Source organism: Piliocolobus tephrosceles, chromosome 12 (genome assembly GCF_002776525.5).
Source record: "Piliocolobus tephrosceles isolate RC106 chromosome 12, ASM277652v3, whole genome shotgun sequence".
Taxonomy (NCBI): domain Eukaryota; kingdom Metazoa; phylum Chordata; class Mammalia; order Primates; family Cercopithecidae; genus Piliocolobus; species Piliocolobus tephrosceles.
This window is the reverse complement of record NC_045445.1, coordinates 35,591,052-35,615,104: the sequence shown is the minus strand read 5'-3', so window position 1 is coordinate 35,615,104 and position 24,053 is coordinate 35,591,052. Positions and strand designations below refer to the sequence as shown.

General features: G+C 40.5%; 1 protein-coding gene across 2 annotated transcripts in view; it reads left to right on the top strand.

The window, feature by feature from the left end:
- Positions 1-24,053, top strand: part of IL13RA1 (interleukin 13 receptor subunit alpha 1) — a 65,855-nt gene that overhangs the window by 2,904 nt on the left and 38,898 nt on the right. For both annotated transcript variants that reach the window (XM_023198686.1, XM_023198685.1), the window contains exons 2-4: positions 10,151-10,290; positions 16,136-16,274; positions 18,386-18,506. In XM_023198686.1, the coding sequence (XP_023054454.1) occupies positions 10,151-10,290; positions 16,136-16,274; positions 18,386-18,506 (400 nt within the window). The remainder of the gene's footprint in view (positions 1-10,150; positions 10,291-16,135; positions 16,275-18,385; positions 18,507-24,053) is intronic.

Sequence of the window (24,053 nt, the reverse complement as noted above, 5' to 3'; positions counted from 1 at the left end):
ATTTGATCCTGGGAGGCAGAGGTTGCAGTGGGCGAAGATCAGGCCACTGCCCTCCAGCCTGGGCGACAGAGCAAGACTGTCTCAAAACAAAAAAAGAAGCGAATGACAATACATTGGAGACTGGCTTTATAGTGGCTGGGCTGTGTGGTCCAAACAACTAGTACTATAGGCATTCAAAAGAGAAAAAGCTGAAGGTTGGTAGTTTTATGGAAGAGGTAAAACTTGAGCTAGATCTTCTGGATGAGTGGATGGAGCATTTATTCTGGGTGGGGGGAATAGCAGGAGCAGAGACCCAGAAATGAGGGTAAGAGTGCTCCTTTGTGGTCAGGAAGGAGCCTGGCTTGGCAGGAGAGTGCATTGGTAAAGTCAATCCAGGCAGAATAGCTTGATTTGCCCTTGAAAGCTCTGAGTCCGGAACAGCATGGGGAAAATAACACAGGAGGAGGAAGCAAGCAGGGAGACTTGACTGGGTAGGGGAGCCCCTGGAGTGTGAAGCTACACAGGAATCTATGGTTGCAGGTCTCCACTAGAAAAATGGGCTGTGAACCCTTCCTGTCCCGGACCATGACTTACTGGTATCTTCCCACCTGGTGGGGCACAACAGAGCATATTTGCATGATTGGGGTAACTAAGAAAGATGTTGCAAGACAAAAACGAACAGGAGTTGATGCCTGAGTGGATGTAAGGGAAGGAGATAGATGACTCATATATGACTCTTGTGATTTCCTTAACTTTTCCCAAAATGTGCATGCCTCTGCCAGCTGCTGTGATTGGACAGGCGAGAGCAAAAGCTATAAGCTAAGCAAAATGCCTTCTTATTAAACAGTAGATTGTATTAACTCTTAATTTAAATAGGATGTTGTGCTAGATGACTGTACAGACTTGGGATTTGAGGTTTAGATACAGACATACTTGGGTCCCTTCCTACTCCCTTTTCTGAAGTCAGTGGTGCAATCCCCAAGGAATCGTTGAAATTAGGTGCCTAAGGAAAGCTTATCAGGTAGAAAGGATACTTGTTCTGTCTCTATATCAATTCAACAGAAAACCAAAGCAACCCTGGCCAGGCGCAGTGGCTCACGCCTGTAATCCCAGCACTTTGGGAGGCCAAGGTGGGTGGATCACTTGAGGTCAGGAGTTCGAAACCAGCCTGGCCAACATGGCGAAACCCCATCTCTACTAAAAATACAAAAATTAGCCAGGCATGGTGGTGCGCACCTGTAATCCCAGCTACTCGGGAGGCTGAGGTGGGAGAATCGCTTGAACCCAGGAGGCAGAGTTTGCAGTGAGCTGAGATCACACCAGTACATTCCAGCCTGGGTGACAGAGCAAGACTCTGTCTCCAAAAAAAAAAAAAAAGAAAGCAACCCTTTAGAATTGTTTTGCCTTAAAGAAATAAAGCAGATAGCTAACACATAGCACTTACTGCCTGTGGGCACTGTTCTAAGCACATTGGTTGTATTAACTCATTTAATCCTCATAGTAACCCTTTGCAAGAGGTTACTATTATTATCCTCATATTAGAGGTAAGAAAACTGAGAGGTTAAGTAATTTGCCTGCTGGCAAGTAGTAGAGGTGGAATATAAACTCAGGCAGTCAGGCTCCACAGTCTGTGCTCTTAAACACTACACTATGTTGAAGTTATCCACGAAGAGCTGTTAGAGACCTTTACGAGTAGTATAATCATCACTTATTCATGTATATGTCTAGGCATGTTGTACACACACAGAGTTCACATGTATTTGTATATATTTAAACATTTGGAGATTATATTTCAAGTTTCAGTGCCTGTATTTTTTTCAATTTTTTTGCTATAAAATACACATAACATAAAATTTACCATCTTAACCATTTTTAAGTATACAGTTCGGTGTTACTAAATACATTCATAATGCTGTGCAACCATCACCACCATCCATCCCCATAACTCTTTTTATCTTGCAAAACTGAAACTCTGTACCCATTAAACAACAACTCCCCATTTTCCCCTGCGCCTAACCCCTGGCAACCACCATTCGACCTTCTGTCTCTATGATTTTGACTACTCTAAGTATTTCATATGAATGTAATGATATACTTTTTGTCTTTTTTGTGACTGGCTTATTTCTGTTAGCATAATGCCCTCATGGTTCATGTTGTATCATGTGTCAGAATTTTTCCTTTTTAAAAGCTGAGTAATATTCCATTGTATGCATATACCACATTTTGCTTATCCGTTTATCTGTCGATGGACACTTAGGTTGCTTCCATGTTTCAGCGATTTCACAATACTGTTATGAACTCAGGTGTAGAATATCTCTTTGAGACCTTGTTTTCGCTTCTTTTGGGTATATACCCAGACATGGAATTACTGTATCATATGGCAATTCTATCTTTAACTTTTTTGAGGAACCACCATACTGTTGTCCATAGTGAAATTTTACATTTCCACCAACTATGCACTGGGGTTCGAATTTTTCCATATCCTTGCCAACATTTATTTTCTATTTTTTGATAGTAGCCATTCTAATGGGGGTGAGGTGAAATCTCATTGTGGTTTTGGTTTGCATTTTCCTAAATATTAGTGATGATGAACACCTTCATGTGCTTATTGGCTATTTGCATATCTTTGTTGGTGAAAAATCTGTTTAAGCCTTTGCCTATTTTTGAATTGAGTTTTTTTTTATTGTTGAGGTTTAGGACTCCTCTGTATATTCTGGATATTAATCCCTTATTAGATATATGATTTTCACATATTTTTCCATTCTGTGAGTCATTTTTTTCTGTGAATATTTTGATGCACACATTTAAATTTTTTCCATGAAATCCGATTCATCAATTTTTTATTTTGTTACCTGCATTGTTGGTGTCATATCCAAGAAATTGTCGCTGAATCCAATGGTGTGAAGCTTTTGTCTTATGTTTTCTTCTAAAAGTTTTATAGTTTTAGTCTTACAATTTAGGTCTCTGATGCATTTTGAGTTTATTTTTTTACTTGGTATTAAGTAAGGGTCCAATTTCATTCTTTTTCATAATGGATATCCAGTTTTCCCAGCACCATTTGTTGAAAAGATTGTCCACATTGAGTGGTCTTGGCACTCTTGTCAAAAATTATTTGACCATACATGTGATGGTTTATTTCTGGACTGTCTATTCTATTACATTGATCAGTATGTCTATCTTTATGCCAGTACACACTTTTGATTATTGTAGCTTTGTAGTACGTTCTGAAATCAGGAAGTCTAAGTCCTACAGCTTTGTTTTTCTGTTTCAAGACTGTTTGGCTATTCAGAGTTCCTTGAGGTTTTTCATAAGAATTTTAGGATGGATTTTTCTATTTCTGCAAAACTATGCCATTAAGATTTTGATATACATAGAATTGAATCCATATATCACTTTGGATAGTATTGACATCTTAACAATATTAAGTGTTCTAATACATGAACATGGGATGTGTTTCCATATCATCTACAAACAGATAATTTTACACCTTATTTTAACTGGATGTTTTTATCTCTTTATCTTGCCTAATTGCTCTGGGTGGAATTTCAAGTACTATGTTGAATAGGAGTGGTGAAAGTGGGCATCTTTGTTTCATTCCTGACCCTAAAGGAAAAGCTTTCAGTCTTTCACCATTAAGGGTGATGTTTGCTGTGGGTTTTTCATATATAACTTTTAAGTCAATTTCCTTATACTTCTAGTTTGTTGAGTGTTTTTATCATGAAAGGTAAATTTTGTCTAATGCTTTTTCTGTATCAATTGAGAAGATCAGGTAGTTTTTTTCCCCTTTATTCTGTTAATGTGGTATATTACATTGATCGAGTTTTGTATGTTAAAACATCTTTGTATTCCCGGAATAAATCCCACTTGGTTTGGTCATGGTCTATAATCCTTTTGATATGCCCCTATATTCACTTTACTGCTATTTTGTTGAGAATTTGTACATCAGTGTTCATAAGGCATATAGGTCTATAGTTTTCTTTTCTTGTAGCATCTTTGTCTGGCTTTGGTATCAGGTAATGCCGGCCTCGTAGAATGAGTTAGGAAGTTTGAGAAGATTTGGTAGATGTTTGGTAGAATTTTATCTGTGAAGCCATCAGGTCTAAGGCTTTTCTTTGTTGGGAGATTTTTTATTACTGATTCAATCTCCTTACTACTTATAGGTCTATTGAGATTTCCTATTTCTTTGTGATTTAGTATTGGTGGTTTTGTCTTTCTGGAAATGTGTCTGTTTCATCTAGACTGTACAGTTTGTTAGTGTACCATTGTTTATGGTACTCTCTTATAATCCTTTATATTTCTCTAGAATCAATAGTAATGATTCTAGAGAAATATTCATTTTCATTTTTGATTTTAGTAATTTCAGTCTTCTTTCTTATTAGTCCATCTAGCTAAAGGTTTGTCCATTTTGTTGATCTTTTCAAGAAAGTTTTAGTTTCATTGATTTTCTCTATTTTTCTATTCCCTTTTTCTTTTATCTCTGGTCTAATCTTCATTATTTCCTTCCTTATGATAGCTTAAGATTAGTTTGTTCTTTTTCTAGTTACGTAAGTGGTAAAGTTAAGGTTGCTGATTTGAGATCTTTCTTGTTTCTTAATATAAGTGTTTATAGCTATAAATTTTTCCAATAGTACTACTTTCACTGCATCATCTAAATTTTAGATGTTTATATTTACGCCTTTCATCAAATTTGGGAAGTTGTCATCCATTCTTCTTTCTTTTTCTTTTTCTTCTTCTTTTTTTTTAAATTTTGAGACAGAGTCTCACTCTGTCACCCCGGCTGGAGTGCAGTGGCGTGATCTCAGCTCACTGCAACCTCTGCCTCCTGGGTTCAAGCAATTCTCCTGCCTCAGCCACCCAAGTAGCTGGGATTATAGATGTGCACCACCACACTCAGCTAATTTTTGTATTCTTAGTAGAACTGGGGTATTGCCATGTAGGCTAGGCTGGTTTTGAACTCCTGGACCCAGGTGATCTGCCTGCCTTGGCCTCCCCAAGTGCTGGGATGAGCCACCACACCTGGCTCATTATTTTTTCAAGTATTCTTTCTTTCCTTTTCTCTTTCTTCTCCTGGAACCGCCATAATGCGTACACTGGTCTGCTGATAGCATACCACAGGTCTCTTAGACTCTGTTCACTTTTCTTCAATCTTTTTTTCTTTCTGTTCCTCGGACTCAATAATTTTTATTGCCCTAATTTCAAGTTTATTGATTCTTTCTTCTGCCTGCTCAAATCTACCTTTGATTCTTTTTAGTGAATTTTTCATTTCAGTTGTTGTGCTTTTCTGCTCCAGAGTTTGTTTTTGATCTCTTTTTAGGTTTTCTGTCTCTTTATTGGTATTTTCATTTTGCTTACATATCATTTTCTTGACTCTCTCCACATTTTCCTTTAGTTCTGTGAACATCTGAAGATATTTGTTTCAGAATCTTTCTTTAATGTATTTGCCATCAGGTCTTTTTCAGGGACAGGTTTGGTGTTGTTTAACTTTTTTTCTTTGAATGGGCCATAGTTTCCTGGTTTGTTTGTTTGTGTGTTTGTTTTTTTGTCTGCCTTGTGATTTTTTGTTAAAAACTGGACATTTAAATCTGGTTTCTCTGGAAACCAGATTCCCCCCTTCCTCCAGGATTTGCTGTTTTTTGTTATTGTTTTGTTTATTGTTTTTATTTTTTTGATTATTGTAGGCTGTGTGTTGAGCATCAACCTGAAGTGTAAACTTAGTCTTCTCAGGTTTTTTTCTGGGCTTTCCCTGAGCATGTGTGGTCACTTTCTATTTTTCTCTGTATATGTAATTTTGTTTCATTTTGTTTTGTTTTGTTTTGTTTCTGAGACTTAGTCTCGCTCTGTTGCCCAGGCTAGAGTGCAGTGGTGTGATCACAGCTCACTGTAACCTCGAATCCCTGGGCTCAAGTGATCCTCCCACTTCAGTCTCCTGAGGAGCTGGAACTACAGATTCATGCCACCACACCTAGCTAATTTAAACAAATAAACAAAATTTGTGTTGGTAGAGATGGGATCTTGCAGTGTTGCCAGGGCTGGTCTTTGACTGCTGGCCTCAAGTAATCCTCCTGCCTTGGCCTACCAAAGTGCTGGGATTATAGGCGTGAGTCACCATGCCCAGCCTCTGTAGTTGTTTTAGAATTTCTAATCTTTAATGCCTGGCTCCCAGAAGTGGAAAAGGAGAAAAATGAGGTGACAAGAGAACAGCGCCATCTTTTACATCTTCTGGAAATCACTTTAGCTAGATAGGGAGGGCTTGCAACAATGGGGATAGATGCAACCACAATGGCTGCCAGCCTCTTTGTCTGTACCTCTGTGATCAGAAGCAGCAATCAGTAATCAGAATACAAATCCCCAACATTTGGAGGACAGAGTACTTTTGCCCACATAGCCCACATGCTGTGGGCAGAGGGCTCCAGGAACATGTGCACAGCTGCCTACCGTGGGGTTGGGGATGAAGGATGGGCAGCTACAACTATGTAAAAGCTGGCATTGATTGAAATTTATTGCAATTTGTTGTTCAAGCCTTTCCTTGGAAATTGCAAGCCTTCAATGTAAGTGTTTCCTAATATAATTCTGCAGTCTTCCAAAATTGTTACATCAAACAGATTCTGCCACTACCATTGTTATCTAGGTGAGGAGATAGATGTCTGGTGCTTCCTACTCTATCCGTGTGTGTGTGTGTTTAAAGTGTAGGAAGTAGAAAAATCAAAAGATACGGAGAGAACCAGAAGAGAAAAAGAAAAGGATAGCAGATAGCTCCAAGAAGCCCAAAATGCAAACTAGTTAGAAGATCTGACCAAAGGACACTTCAAAACAGATGGGAAAATATTAATCCCATTTAAAAGGTTGAATATAGGGCAGGCTATTGTTTTATTTCAAAACTGAGGTTAAAGTAGGTTTTAAAAGGTTTTAAATTACCTTGAAAATTGGAGTACAATTGAAATGAACCACAAATAGGTATATTTTTATTATCAGGGCTTTAATATTTGTGTGGGAGTGGGAGGTAGGCGGGTAGGGAGAGCACTGGAAGTGCTAAACTGGGTATGTTGGATATGTTTCTGGGAACTGCAGAATAAGGCAGATAATCTTACAGTAAATAGTAGTCTCCAGTAGGAACAATGTTTTTATTAGAGGCTCTCTACCTGACAAATGATTTGTCTTAAAAAATATCATTGACATGGTGTTAGAAAGGCCAAAATGGAAAGTCATACATGCTTTTAATCACTTAAAATCCTAACTATAGCTCTGTTGCCTGAGCCATTGGTGCTCCCTGGTACTAGCTCAGTTTTAATGCAGTACAATAGGAATTCTTTGCTTCCACAAGGCCTTGTCCTGCTGTGGGCTGCTCCTTCCCACAGTTGGACCTTGAGAAAAGCTATTGATAGTAGAGTTAGAAGAGGGAATGATTTTTTTTTAATTCCAAATTTTATTATAGATTAAAGAGTACATGTGCAGATTTGCTACATGGGTAAACTGCATGATGTTGAGACTTGGGGTCCCAACTATCTGATCACCCAGGCTGTAACCATAGTACCCAACAGGTGGTTCTTTGGCCCCCAAACCCACCTCCCTCCCTCCCCTGTCTAGTGATCCCCAGTGTCTGTTGTTTCCATCTTTATGATCATGTGTATTCAGTGTTTAACACCCACTTATAAGTGAGAACATGCGGTATTTGGTTTTCTATTCTTGCATTAAATCACTTAGGATAAAGGCCTGCAGCTCCACCCATGTTGCTGCAAAGGGCATGGTTTCATTCTTTTTGTGGCTGCATAGTATTCCATGGTGTATATGTGCCACATTATCTTTATCCAATCCACTGTTGGTGGGCACTTAGGTTAATTCCGTGTCCTTGCTTTTGTGAATAGTGCCGCAGTGAACATACAGGTGCATGTGTCTTTATGATAGAATGAGTTATTTTCCTTTGGGTATATATCAGCTAATGGAATTGTTGGGTTGAATGGTAGTTCTATTTTAAGTCTTTTTTCTTTTTTTGAGACAATCTTGCTCTGTTGCCCAGGCTGGTGTGCAGTGGTGCGATCTTGGCTCACTGCAACCTCCACCTCCTGGGTTCAAGTGATTCTTATGCCACAGTCTCCTGAGTTTCTGGTATTACAGGTGTACACCACCATGCCTGGCTAATTTTTGTGTTTTTAGTAGAGATGGGGTTTTGTTACGTTGTCCAGGCTGGTCCCGAGCTCACGATCTCAAGTGATCTGCCCGCCTCAGCCTCCCAAAGTGCTGGGATTATAGGCGTAAACCACCGTCCCCGGCCTATTTTAAGTTCTTTGAGAAATCTCTAAACTGCTTTCCACAGTCGTGGAACCTGTTTGCATTTCCACCAACAGGGTATAAGCATTCCCTATTTTCCACAGCCTCGTCAACATCTGTTTTCTGACTTTTAAATAATCACCAGGGAATGAATGTTGAGGGTCAAGGGTCTTTGTAGACTGCTGACCAAGTCGCTGCTATGAGAAAACTCAACTACAGAGTGCCTGTGAGTTTGATGTTTTGGGACAAGTGGAATTTTTTGCTCAGTTAGAGAGGAAGGTAACAGTATAAATATTGCTGATTATGTAACAGGCACAATGCACTCCAAAGTAATAGTGCATAGAGTACAAGATTTAACTCTTATCATTTGGTAAATGACTATTACTATCATCCTTAAGTAATTAATAATGATTCCGTTCATCACTTTAGAAAATTTGGGGGAATTATTTTCAAATAACTTTAATAAACTTCTATGTTGAAATAATTTTTGGTTGACAGAAAAGTTGCAAAGGTAGGACAGAGGGTTCCTGCACACCCATCACCCAGTTTCTGGGGGATGATTTTGATAGTCTTGGTCTCAGGAGAAGTTCTCAGGAAAGTTTAAAATTATGTTTCACAGTTCCTCCTGTTTCTCTTCCCTCTTCAGATTAGTCAAAGCTCTAGCTCTAGCTGTTTAGTGTCAGACCTCAGGGGAACAAGGGCTGCTAAGTCTCTTTCTCAGTACTTCTTTGGAAAAAGCTATAAAAAAACAATTACCAGGTCATGTTAGCAAGCAGAATTAAAGATGAGCTTCTTAAACTTACTTATAGAACTGCTGAGATTTTGAACAATCTGGTTTTTTTTGTTGTTGTTGTCATTGTTTTTGAGACCCTGTCTTGCTCTGTCACCCAGGCTAGAGTGCAGTGGCATGATCTTGGCTCACTGCAGCCTCAAACTCCCGGGCTCAAGTCATTCTTTTGCTTCGGCCCCCCAGTACCTGGGACTACAGGCATGTACCAGCATGCTTGGCTAACTTTTGTAACTTTTTTGTATAAACGGGATTTTGCTATGTTGCCTGGGCTGGTCTCAGACTCCTGGGCTCAAGCCACTTGGTCTCCCAAAGTGCCAGGATTACAGGTGTGAGCCGCCGTGCCCAGCCTGAACAGTCTGTATTGAGTGAGGTGTGTATCCCAAGGTTAGGGAACCCCAAATTCCTGGAAGAGAACAACTTGGAAATATTAGTATTTAAGAATATCACTCTTTGCTATGAAAGTGGTTAAAAATGTGACCTTGGAGCCACACTTTTCAAGTGACAGTCCCAGCTCTGCCATTTACTGTAACCGTGGTATATGGAACAAATGACTTCACGTGCCCGTTGCTTCAGTTGCCTCATCTTTAACATGAGGCCAGTAGGCTGGGCGCGGTGGCTCACACCTGTAATCCCAGCACTTTGGGAGGCCGAGGCGGGTGGATCACTTGAGCTCAGGAGTTCGAGACCAGCCTGGCCAGCATGGCGAAAACCCATCTCTACTAAAATTACAAAAATTAGCCAGGCGTGGTGGCGTGTGCCTGTAGTACCAGTAACAGGCTAGGTGAATCACTTCACCCCAGGAAGCAGAGGCTGCAGTGAGCTGAGATCGTGCCACTGCATTCCAGCCTGGGTTACAGAGTGAGATTCTATCTCAAACAACAACAACAAAAAAAAAAAAAAAAAACATGAGGCTAATACTAGTCCCTATCTCAAAGATTGTTATGAGGATTAAATGGATTAATATGTGTAGAATATTTAGAATAGTCCCTGGCCCAGTATATGTTAGATATTGTTAACTCAGCTATTACTATCTTGCCCTCCAGGACTTGGGAGAATTAAACAAACCATTAAAGATACTGTTGATACATTCATTTATTTTGTCCTTGATTTGAACAGAAACTCAACCACCTGTGACAAATTTGAGTGTCTCTGTTGAAAACCTCTGCACAGTAATATGGACATGGAATCCACCCGAGGGAGCCAGCCCAAATTGTAGTCTATGGTATTTTAGTCATTTTGGCGACAAACAAGATAAGGTAAGTTTTCTGCAACATGTTACATTGATGAGGTAAAGTGAACACTATGAATTGGAGCCAAGAATAAGCCAAATTCTAATCTTACATCAAAGTGGAAATTGTATTTTGGGGTGTGTTTAAATTTCAATTGGGGAAATTATAGAAGCAACTATTGACACAAGTGAACACTTAAAAATATTTCCTAATTGTTTGACAATTAAATGCAATTGAGATTGCTTTGACAGGAAATATTAGATATCTTTTTCTCTAAGGTACTCAATAAATAATTATGTTATTGTTAAAATTTGTTCCTGTGTTCCTGTCTGTAGCTGTATTGCCTTGTATCTATATAACACTTAATTTTTCAGGGAATTTTTACATTTACCATCTTGCTAATCACATGGACAAATAGATATACAAGCACTATGTGGCGTAAAAGTAAATGGCCATATGGAAAGTGAAAAAGTAAGGTGTCAGTGGCAGGTGTGTTTGAATAGAGGGTTCCATAATGCCTGACGAAAAAGGAGGAAGACTTTCAAGATTTCTAGTCAACTGATATAAGTGAATTTTTGTTAATAGGTTTGGATAATTTCAGGTTCTTTATGATAATCTTATTCAACTGTTTTTTTTTTTTTTTTTAATGTTTTCATACCTTCTTTCAGTGTGTATGTGTTTGTTGCAGGGTGGCGACGGCGAGGGGGTTGGGTGTTCGGGGTTGAATTTGTCCAGGATTTTGAGTAGGCGGAATGAGAAGTTATTAGCAACAGTGCTTTGCATTGGTGAATTGTAGAAGCACCAAGTTCAGGCAGCTTTGGTGGCAGGAAGAGTCAGGAGAACTAGCTTCTGGTTGGCACTGTCACTCTTAACTGACTCTATAGCCTGGGATACATTGCTTAACCTCTCTGAGCCTTTGTTTCCTTATGTATAAAGTATGGCTTTACTCGCTTCCCTGGCTTGCTGGGACACAGAAAATAATGTATATAAAAGTTTAATAGTCAGGATGGAACATGCTCTTCCTCTGGCGGGAAATTTGCTATCTGCCTTCCTCTCCCTTGGCTTGCTGAGGTATTACTTATGGCTTAGGCGTTAATTGATAAAGAATTGAGGCTTGTCAGAAGTATTTGCGTTTTAAAAGAGGTCTTCTAAATGTGGAAGCCAATGATACTACCAGCAGTGAGACTGGAGTTCACCTTTACATACTGTTGGCTTCCTCTTGTTCCTCCTAAGGAAGGGCCTTAGGCATTTGGAGTCTTAGTGTTGATTTTTGGTAATTGAGCCTTGAGAAATTCAGAGAGAGAGACCCTAAATGCCTCTGGATGTAAACCCTATAATCACCCAAGTGTCTAACTGAAACCCTGAGGAGAGGTTGCTTTTCAGGTCCCTTTTTCTTAAGTTGTCTAGGATCAATCAGGTGCCAGGCTGGTATTCTAGCCTAGAAATCGGGCTATTTCCTTAGTGTATGTACAGAAATTTAGAGTTAAATGTAATTTTAGGAGACAGTAGAATCAGATAGAATTGTGCTTGAAATTTTATCTCTTCCCCTTTCAAGCTGTTTGATTTTGGGCAAATCATTTAACCTCTCTGAGCTCCCATTTTCTTGTTTGTAAAATATGGGGTTGTTGGGGGCAGGGTGGGTAATAACAGTACCTACCGAATATGGATGGCATGTGCATTAAAGGAGATGAGGTTTGTAATGCACCTGATGCAGAGTTAGTGCTAGGTAATTGTTAGCTTTTATTATTGTTACTGTTGTTAGGTTGAGCCATGTGAAATTACCACTTTTATGGATCAAAATGGTTAAATGTTGTCAGTATTATTTGGTTCAGCCTACTACTATCATTTAATCTTGTTTCTTCCATTTTACCCCTGAAGAAACCAGATAGAGACCAAAAAGGGTGACCTCTGCCTAAGGCCAGCTCATTTATTTTAGCCATTTGACAGCATTGATGGCCATCAGTCCTACAGTTGTGATAAACACGGATTATTCCTTCCAATCAGTGATAGGAGATATCCTGTCTGGACCTTTTTCAAGTTTATCATCCTGAGGCTGAAAATGAATGGCAGAAGTCATTTTCCTCTCCTCTTTCTGTCCTTTGGTACAGCATTAGCATCATTGGGCCAAACTGAGGTATATTTATCCCTGAAGCATATTGAAGTGATGGCATTATGATAGTTCGTACATTAGGGGGCTTAGGAAAGTGTTCAAAGGTCCCAAGTTGCTAAATGAGATAAACTCTTGAGGTCATTTTCAATCTTAAGATTGGAGGCTCATCAAGTTGAGAGATAGGGATTTGCAGAGGATCTTTGAAAAAGAAAAGATTAGTGTAAATGGCTGCCCTCCACCATTTTTTAAGTAATGTCTAATAGTTCTTCAGCTGGCAAGTAGAAGGAGGATCTGGCATCAGATTTTAGATATCTTTCATCACTAAGAAATGGGCAAGTCCCATTAGGCAAGTCAAAAAGCCAGGCATCCAAATAGGAAGATGCTGAAGCTAATTCCCTTTCTTTTTGAGAAAGGAATTCTGGAGTTGAGAGGTGCAGTCCAGCCAAGTGAACATTGGTCTGGGGAGATCAGTTCAGGACTCTTGCCTTGGTTTTTGATAAATTTTAAAAGGGAACCAGATTCCCTGCAGGGTGGAGCATAACGTCATACAGCAGCTACCAGTGGGAATGATTCACCAAAGCCAAAAGTCACGTGGGAGCCATCACACATACCTCATCAAGATTTGATGGAAGGGCTGAGCGTGGTAGCTCATGCCTGTAATCCCAGCACTTTGGGAGGCCGAGTTGGGCGGATCACCTGAGGTCAGGAGTTCAAGACCAGCCTGGCCAACATGGCGAAATCCCCTCTCTACTAAAAATACAAAAGTTAGCCGGGCATGGTGGTGTGCACCTGTAATCCCAACTACTTGGGAGGCCGAGGCAGGAGAATCGCTTGAACCCAGGAGGCAGTGGTTACAGTGAGCCGAGATCATGCCACTGTACTCTAGCCTAGGCAACAGAGCAAGACTCTGTCTCAAAAAAAAAAAAAAAAAAAAAAATCTAATGGAAGGAATTTAGGAATTTAGTTTCTTGTGTGATACAGAGAGGTGTGCTTGACTTGGCAGTTGTTAATAATCTGGGTTCCTACTATATTAGTGCCAGTTTAATATTGTTTACCTTGAACTTTGAAAGAAAATAAAAAAAATTATTATTTGAAAAAATTTTCCCTCTACTGTCCCTTTTCTGTGTTATTATTCATATGCCTAAAGCATAAGGTTCAGATTTAGATACTAAGGCATTTTTTTATTTTTTATGTTATTTTATTTTGAAATGGAGTCTGCTCTGTTGCCCAGGCTGGAGTGTAGTGGTATGATCTCAGCTCACTGCAACCTCTGTCTCCTGAGTTCAAGCAATTCTTGTGCCTTAGCCTCCCAAATAGCTGGAACTACAGGTGCCACCACGACCAGCTAATTTTTTTGTATTTTTAGTAGAGACAGGGTTTTGCCATGTTGGCCAGGCTGGTCTCAAACTCCTGACCTTAGGTGATCCTGACCTCAGGTGACATTGGCCTCCCAAAGTGCTGGGATTACAGGTGTGACCCACCACGCCTGGCCACTAAGGCATTTTTTAAATTAAAAATTCCGTTGTGATAATTTTTGTGTATGAAAACTCCATAACCCTCTAACTGGAACAGTGTCCATTATGATATGAAAACTGGGATTATTTTCATGATGATTCTAATTTGACTATATTTGACTGTACAGTCTAATTTGACCTTTGACTGTGCATTTTCCCCTGGTGTCTTCAAAGGGCAAATATAGCTTCCAAACAGGAATTGCCATGGATCCTTGGATAAAGGTGGCTTCTTCAGAGATATATAGGACTTGTGCTTAGTAAAATTGTGAGGTCGGTAAAATTTGTATTCGAAGCTTTCCTGCCACCATTACCATGATCCTGGAGGCAGGTCTTCAGCTTCACATACTCGGAAACCTCATTTCCTCAGCACACATGCATCTCTCAAGGGCTAATTTTTTACTTTGGTGTGAAAATGGTAATGATAATGGTGAAGCATTCTAGGAAGATTTCTGTTAGCATAACTGGTGCATTTCATCCCAGTCAGCAGAGCCTATATAGGAGGCCAAATGTTAAGTAGGTTTCTTGGTGAGGAATCAGAAGTTAGTTGTAAAAATGTACTTGTCTAAGAATAGCTGAAGGCCCTAATGAGGGTAAACAGCTTTGCCAGTGGGACAGAAAAATTCAATGTCCACATTCCTGTATCACCCCCTTTTTCTTCCCTGTCAGGATTTTGCTCACAGACATTTCTTTTTCTGTTCTTCCAGGGCTGACCAACTCCCTTTTCAGAGTGCTGCCTTGACTGGACCTAAGAGCTATTCTGGTTCTATGAAGTGATTTTGTTTTTGTGTCCTTGCTGTGATTTATTCATTGTTGACTTGCTAGTTACTTCTCAGAGGCCATCCATATGTCCTGGTTTTGGGGATATCTCACAGTTGCCCTCATGCTCAGCTGGTAGCAGGCATGTGACATGGCAGAATAGCTCCTCACGGTAGTAGATAGAACTAACTGGCAAATTTTCCCCTTCATGGCCATCAACATTTAGATGAAATAGTATCCCTGACTTGAGTCAGAAACTATTGCAAAACAGGAAACGCTGTCCTTGGAGCTCTGATTAAAAGCAGCTCCATTCTTAATTATTCCAACTCTGTCAATTTGGGAAATGTTTGTTTCCCAGACAGCCCATTAATCTCATCATTCTAAGTCATAGTAACCAGACTGGTGATTTATGTCTCTATGATGTCTATAAATTGGCTTCCTATGGTTCCACAAAGCGTATCTACTTTTCAGAATGAGAATGTATATACTCAGCACATATGGCAGTGCTTGAAATTTATACATGTATATGAGGTAGTCAAAATAGTCAAACAGTAGACAAAGAGGTTTAATGAAAAGCCTCTCTTCAGCCCTCAGGTCCCCCTCCTTTACTTCCTTACCCAGAAGTAACCATGATTACTCGATTTTTATTTTTTGAGACAGGGTCTCACTGCATTGTCCAGGCTAGAGTGCAATGCTGCAATCTTGGCTCACTGCAGCCTCCCCCTCCCGGGCTCAAGTGATCCTCCCACCTCAGCCCCATGAGTAACTGGGACTACAGGCATGAGCTACCATGCCTGGCCAATTTTTTTTTGTACAGATGGGGTTTTGCCATGTTGCCGAGGCTGGTCTCAAACTCCAGGGCTTAAGTGATCTGCCTGCCTCAGCCTCCCAAAGTACTGGGATTATAGGCATGAGCCACTGAGCCTGGCATGATTCCTGGATTCTTAAAGCATTCCTTTTTAACCTTAATTTTCATGGTACAGTGCATCTAATTCTAAGTGAATTTTGATAATCATACTGTGTTTCCTTTAGAATTGCCTTTAGAGAGTTGATATGTTAGCATTGTAGATTTATAGGTAAATTTCATGTTTGTACCTTTAAAATGTGGGAAATTATTTTATCTACACCCGGGTTTCTCAATGGTGACACTACTGACATTTGGTGGAGGGTTTGTTGTAGGAGGAGGGGGGCTGTCGTGTGCATTGTAGGATGTTTAGCAGCATCCTTGACCTCTACTTACTAGATGCCGGTAACCTCCCCCTCCCAAGTTAGGACAATAAAAAATGTTCAGTATTACCAAATGTCCCTGAGAGTGGCAGGAAGAACAAAATCACCCCCAATGGAGAATCACTGATCTATACCATTTGAGGACTTTTTTGATTAGAAAAACAAAAAACAAACAAACAAAAAACAACACATTTGGACATGTAATGTTTCATTATTTAAGTATGTGTTTGCTGAAGCAATGCCTTTTACAATTTTCTAACCTTAGAAACTAGCTCCAGAAACTCGTCGTTCAAAAGAAGTGCCCCTGAATGAGAAGATTTGTCTGCAAGTGGGGTCCCAGTGTAGCACCAATGAAAGGGAGAAGCCTAGCATTTTGGTTGAAAAATGCATCTCGCCCCCTGAAGGTAACAACTGAAAGCACTATCTCTTGGTGTTTAGAGAATAAATCCGAATACTCCAATGCTTTTGTGCATTGTTCATTAATTCATTCAATTCTCAAACATTTTCTGAGTCTAATAAGTGCCAGGCATTGTACTAGGTGCTAGCAGCTCAGTGAAAATACGAGTATGTCTCTGCCTTGAAGAAGCTTACAAACAACTTGAATAACAATGCCTAATATTTATATAAAATTTAATAATTTTAAAAATGATACACACATGCACGTGTGTGCATGTGCACATGAGTGCGCACGCACACACACACACACCTCCCTTAGATTGAGACTCACAAGCTTATCTTGGGAAGTGAGTAAGGCATGTATTATTACCCTGATCCATTTTATGAGGAAGAAAGGAATTGAGTGACTTGCTGTATGTCTTCACATTTCAGGCCCAGTGCTATCAAAATGAAAAACAAAATACTGTCTTACCCATTATATGTGATAATTAGTTTGATATGCAGGATATATTTGGGAAAAGGTGTTTAAAGAGAAAAATAGTATGCTGGCCTGGCTCCAATACAAGTCTAGACAAGATAATACAAGACAACCCTAGGAAAAGCTGTCAAGTAGTGAGGATGATCAGTGTTCCCCAATCCCACCTCACCCAGTGTCCTTCTGGCTCTTATGTTACATACAGGGAGTAGCATATACTGATTAAGAGCAGGGCTACCAGAAACCAACTGTCTAAGTCCCAGCTCTGCCAGCTATTAGCTGTGTAACCTTGGGCAAATTTCTTAGCCCCTCTGCACCTTAGTTTCCTCATCTGTAAACTGGGCATGATGATGGTATCTCTGGATGCAGTGGCTCACGCCTGTAATCCCAGCACTTTGGGAGGCCAGGGCGGGCGAATCACCTAAGGTCAGGAGTTTGAGACCAGCCTGGTCAACATGGAGAAAAAAATAATAATTAGCCAGGTGTGGTGGCGCACACTTGTAGTCCCAGCTACTCAGGAGGCTGAGGCAGGAGAATTGCTTGAACCCGGGAAGTGGAGGTTGCAGTGAGCCAGGATCGCACGACTCCACTCCGGTCTGGGTGACAGAACAAGACTCTGTCTCAAAAATAATAATTATTATACTATACTATGACATAAAATGATCGATGATGGCTCAGTGTAGTACCCCTTCAAGGATCATGAGGGATAACAGATTTACATTTTAAACAGAAGTGTTTAATTTAAAGACATTATACCTTAACTAAAATGGCTTTGTGAAGATAGAGATTTTAGGTCAGAAAGATATTAGGGCTCTTAAAGTCATGACACGTAAGAGGCAACTACTAAGAGTTAAGTTAGGCTTACCTTTCCCCAGAATTGCTTTAGGAGGAATGTTTGTTTATTTATTTATTTAGAGACAGAGTCTCGTTCTGTCACCCAGGCTGGAGTGCAGTGGCAAGATCTCGGCTTACTGCAACCTCCACACCCCTGGTTTAAGCAATTCTTGTGCCTCAGCCTCCCGAGTAGCTGGGACTACAGGTGTGTGCCACCACACCCGGCTATTTTTTGTATTTTTGGTAGAGACAGGGTTTCGCCAATTTGGCCAGGCTGTTGAACTCCTGACCTCAAATGATCCACCCTCGTTGGCCCTCCAAAATGCTGGGAATACAGGCGTGAGCCATCCTGCCTAGCTGAATGTTTATTAAAAAAAAAAAAAAAGTGTCAGTATTGACCAAAAGACAGAAAGTTAAATTGTACCTCAATAAATTTTTTTAAGACAGATGTATATATAAGGGTTGTTTGTATATCCACATTCATTTAGGAATTGTGTAGATATTGTCTATGATTGAAATAGTTTTTGATCTTTTATCTCTCCCTCCAGTTACGGATATTAGTTAGGGTCCCTCAGGGATAGGGAAGATGTTTTCTTTGTATCAGGAGGTAAGAGAGAAGGTTGTGAACAAATTAGATTTGGGTTTCCTCCATCCTGGGTGACTTCTGGGTAAAATGGGGTGAGAGATGAAGAGTTTGCTTTCTGACAAAGCAGCATGAAGCACTCTCATCATCCCCCATGCTAAAGAGTGATTCACTACTTTGCATTACAAGGAAAGAAGGGTCTTAAACTCTTGGCCTGGGTATTGTAGGTGATCCTGAGTCTGCTGTGACTGAGCTTCAATGCATTTGGCACAACCTGAGCTACATGAAGTGTTCTTGGCTCCCTGGAAGGAATACCAGTCCTGACACTAACTATACTCTCTACTATTGGTGAGTATGTACAGTACAATTACTGGAAGACTGATTGTGTTGGGAGCCTTTGGATCCAACCTAGTTAAAAAAAAGAACAGTCTATTTTTTTCTGCAAACCCAACAAGATGGACAATTTGCTTCAATGAAAAATGCATCTGCCTTTGGTGTCTACTTTTTAAATAAACTTTCTATTTTCAAGTATAGATCCTGTATATTACCAGAAAAAAATGTACAGAGAGATCCCATATACCCTTCACTCAGTTTCTCCAAGTGGTAACATCTTGTGTAACTATAGTGCATTATCAAAATTGGAAAGTTGGCATTGGTACAATCCAAAAACCTCAATCCTATTTCAACAGTTTTACATGCACTCGTGTGTGTGTATATGTATAGTTGTATGCAGTTTTATCACATGTGAAGATATACAATGGTTCCATCACCATGAGGAGTTGTCCTTTTATAGCCACACTCACCTCCATCTTTTTTTTTTTTTTTTTAATTGAGACAGAGTCTCTCTCTGTCTCCCAGGCTGGAGTGCAGTGGCGCTATCTCAGCTCGCTGCAAGCTCTGCCTCCTGGGTTCATGCCATTCTTCTGCCTCAGCCTCCCAAGTAGCTGGGACTACAGGCGCCCGCCACCATGCCTGGCTAATTTTTTGTATTTTTAGTAGAGACAGGGTTTCACTGTGTTAGCCAGGATGGTCTTGATCTCTTGACCTTGTAATCCACCCGTCTCAGCCTCCCAAAGTGCTGGGATTACAGGAGTGAGCCACCGCACCCAGCCTCACCTCCATCTTAAACCATCTCTCCTTGTACACCCCTCTCCTCCAATCCTGTAACTTCTGGCAACCACTAATCTGTTCTCCATCTCTTTAATTTTATTATTTCAAGAATGTTACTGAAATGGAATCCTATAGTACATAACCACTTAAGACTGGTTTAAAAAAAAAAAAAAAACAACTCAGCGTAATACCCTGGAGATCTGTACAAGTAGTTGTATATCAAGAGACCACTCCTTTTTATAGCTCAGTAGTCTTCCATGATATGGACGTACGAGTTTTTTAAACCATTCGTTCATTAAAGGATATCTCAGTTGTTTCCAGTGTTTTGCTATTATGAATAAAGCTACTGTAAATATTCACATACAGATTTTTATATGAACATAACTTTTCATTTCTCTGGAATAAATGCCCAAGAGTGCAATTGCTGGGTCATGTAGTAATTGTGTATTTAGTTTTTTTAAAAAAATGCCAAACTATTTTCTAAAGAAGTTAGTTCACCTTACATTTCCACTAGCAATGTATGAGTTATTGATGTCTACTTTTAAAAAGGAAAGTGATATCATGTCTGGGGTCAACAAGTTGTTTGTTTGTTTGTTTATGTTTTTGAGATAGAGTCTTGTTCTGTCACCCAGGCTGGAGTGCAGTGGTGCAATCTCGGCTCACTACAACCTCTGCCTCCTGGGTTCAAGTGATTCTCCTGCCTCAGCCTCCCAAGCAGCTGGAATTACATGCATGTACCAGCATGCCTGGCTAGTTTTTGTATTTTTGGTAGAAACAAGGTTTCAACATGTTGGCCAGGCTGGTCTCAGATCCCTGACCTCAAGTGATCTTCCCATTTCGGCCTCCCAAAGTGCTGGGATTACAGGTGTGAGCCACCACACCCAGCCTCAAAAAGTAGTTTAGCTTCCTGCAAAATAACTTTGATATTTTGATATTTGATACTTCAGTATTTGGTATTTGTGACTATATCTACTACAAAGTTTGTTAAATTTCTAAGTTAGTCTTCCATCATTCCCTTTAGAGCCTAGAATTATTAGCAACAGAACAAGGAAGAAAGATCAGGTTAATCCAATTTAATTCAGTAAACCTTTATTTTACTGAATAAAGGTTTTGTGGATAAACCACTGAATGCACAACAGAGACAAGAAACATATCTCTTCTCTCCTAAAGCTTAAACTATAGAGGAGAAGATAGTGCCTGATACAGTGACCTGCATTAAATTAAATAAGACAGTGTATGCTGAAGGCTGTTGCAGAGGGATAGATTCCTGTGGGAAGTTAGGTTGAAGCTTGGCTTGGTGGTCGAGGGGAGGTGGATGGGTGGATGGAGGGGGGACTGGGAGGCTTTAATGAAGGAGGCAGACTGCCCAGATGGGGAAGTTTCTCTGAGGCTGGCCTCTGAGGAAGAGCATTTTGAGAAATGGAGATATTTAATCATTGTGATATCAGGGTGGAGAAGGGGAGACCTAGCATAGGCAGTCTGCCTCCACATGGCCTTGTTCCCTGACTGTCATTTGTTAAGACTGCTTCTGAGAGAATGGAATGTGGAGGGCCATGTCCAAGACTTGTGAAGCTACTGGATAAACATGGCCTTTCATGCTAGAGTGTCTGCTTTGCCTGATGACATGATGGAAAGCATTTTTGGTACATTAAAACACTCATGGCTATACCAAGGAATAGAATGCAAAACACACACACACACACACACACACACACACACTTTTGGATGAAAACCTCCAAAGTTGCCCCAGGATTCACATCCGCACTCCTCCCTGGTGGAAGGATCCTCCTGGCAAAGTTGGGAAGTCCTGAAGGAGGAGCCAGAAGTTCTGCGTGGTTATATCTGAGGTCTGTTTCTTTTTTTCCCCCTGATGTAAATCTCATTTGAGGTTTTGTAGTTTCACCTGCTCACTCTTGATACCTGTTGTTTCTCCTTTACTTAAAACCCTTCAGTGGATCCCTGGTGGCTTTAGGTTAAAGTCTAAACTCTCCAGCATGACAGACAAATCACTTTATGACCGACCTGGCCCCTGTCAACCTCTCCAGACTCGGTTGCATCTGCCTCCATGCACCCCCGCCCCTCATGCAGCCTACCGTTTGCCCACAGCAAACTTCTTTCAGCTCCTCAGACTGCTTTCTTCAAATACTCAAACAGAACACTAGATTTCAAACAGAATATTCAAACAGAATAGTGGAAACATTCTGCATCCTCTTGTAGCCTAGGCCTTTCCTTTTCACTTGGATGCTTCTTAGTTGTCTTTATCCTTATTTCAGCCCAGACACCATTTCCTCTCCAGAAAGCCTTCCTTGACCTCTCAAGTCTAAACACGTGCCCCTTCCTCTTGTCCCACGGCACCTTGCAATTTCTTGTGTCGTACTACCCAGCACATTGTGTTGTCATTTCTTGTTACTTGGTGGTAGCCTGCTACAGGCTTCAGTTTCTCTTGAGAGCAGGAGCTGTGTCTTGTTTCTTCTGGTGCCTGATATTTAGTAGGTATTCTATAAACAAGTTGTGAATGTTTGGTAGGATCCAAAGCTAGAGAAGATTGCAGTGATGACTTACAAGGTATAAGCAACTGAGGAGTATTATCGTTCATGAATAAAAAGAGGGAAGGATTGAGTAGATCCAGATCCCTGAAGAATTGCTAAGAAGGGGCCAAAAAACTAAGCCTTACTAAGAAGGAGTAGCCTGGCTATTGATGTTGCAGTAAAGTTTAGGGAGAGCTGTTACACAAGCTTTTTTTTTTTTTTTTTTCATTATACAGATATTTTAATTGTATATATATCAGTACACAGAATAAAAGCCCTACTCTCTAGAACATGAGAAGTCAATAAATAGAAAAAGAGATATACAAATGGAATGAACATAAAAACGACTAAGCATGTGATCTTCAACCACATTCATACAGTTTTTAAACTAATCTTTTACAATTAAAGAGTCAATTATTTGAAACTGCAGAGTTGACAGATATATGCCATATAATTATTAGTTTGGAACCTTACAAAACAACTTTAGTAGTGTTATTTATGTGTAGAGAGAAAACTGTGTATGTAACTATCATGTTTCAGGGGACATGACTGATACACAAGCTTTTAAGATGTCTTGTGAGTTGGTGGCATCCATGTGTTTATTATGCTATTAACCCCTCTTGTTTTCCCTGGAGTCATTATTGGTAAAGCCACAGGGAAAACCTTTAAAGAATCTATGTCTATATAAGGGGCTGGAAAAGAAGGGAAGAAGTCTTAAAACTGTATCTCATTCCATGGCAGACTGGGTAGGAAATTATCCCAGCTGTTAGAATCAGGGTGCCACTGGAGGCAGATGGTGGCCTAGTCCTTGGGGTTCTTCTAAGACAAAAATAGGGAAGTGCCTTGGGAATATAGTAGTGAAAACAGTCTCAATGCAAATTGTTAAAAGAATGTTTCCTCTGGGTGAATGAATTACAAAAAAAACTGGACTGACCAATTTGAAAAAGCATTCCTTTTCCTCTGGGCTGAAGCAGGCTGTCACCAAAGCTGAGAACAGATGGTACTTGGACTGGCTTTCAGCCCTCAGTTGATGTCTTTTTGCAGGGAACAATCTATATAGCCACTGGAGGTGGCTCAAGCCACAATCCCAAGATAGTGGTGGGTCACTAGCATCCAAGGGAGGCAGGTATCAAGGATCCTACTTTTTTTTGTGATAGGGTCTTGCTCTGTTGCCCAGGCTGAAGTACAGTTGGTGTGATCATTGCTCACTGCAGCTTCAACCTTCTAGGCCCAAGCCATTCCCCCATGTCAGCCTCCTGAGTAGCTGGGATCACAGGTGTATACCACCATACCCGGCTAATTTTTGTGTTTTTTGTAGAGATGCGGTTTTGCCATGTTGCCCAGATTGCTCTCAAACTCCTGGGCTCAAGCCTGCCTTGGCCTCCCAAAGTGCTGGGATTACAGGCATGAGCCACCGCACCTGGCCTACTTCTTGTCATACACAGTCCCAGAGCTGGTCATCAGCAGGGGCTCTTTCTGTAAGTATAGTTCTGTGCCATCCAGTATAGGAGCCACTGGCTACATGTGGCTAGTTACGTTTTAAGTTAAATTAATTAAAATTGAATCAAATTAAAACTTCAGTTGCATAGTCTTGCCAGCCACTTTTCACAAGTGATGAGTGGCTCTTGTATTGGACAGCACAGATAGCAACCATTTCCATAATGCCAGAAAGTTCTGTTGGATGGTGCTGGTATAGGTTCTGAATCTTATCCCCTTACCACCTCACAGCTTATTCTTTCTGGAGCCACACTGCTTGGGTTGAAATCCTGGCTCTCTTCCTTACTTTAGTGTGATTTTGGGTAAGTCCCTTCTCTCTCAGCCTTAGTTTTATAATCTGGGAAATGGAGATAGTAATAATAGTGCCTGCTTCTTAAGGTTGTTGTGAGGGCCAGTGTTTAGAGCCATGACTAGCTGCTAGCATATGTAAAGTAAGCACTCAATCCATGATAGCTCTTATTACCATTGGCTGGGCGTGGTGGCTCACTCCTGTAATCCCAGCACTTTGGGAGGCCGAGGCGGATGGATCACGAGTTCAGGAGATTGAGACCATCCTGGCTAACATGGTGAAACCCTGTCTCTACTAAAAATACAAAAAAAATTAGCTGGGTTTGTGGTGGTGGGCACCTGTAGTCCCAGCTACTTGGGAGGCTGAGGCAGGAGAATGGCATGAACCTGGGAGGCGGAGCTTGCAGTGAGCCGAGATCGCGCCACTGCACTCCAGCCTAGGTGACAGCAAGACTCCATCTCAAAAAAAAAA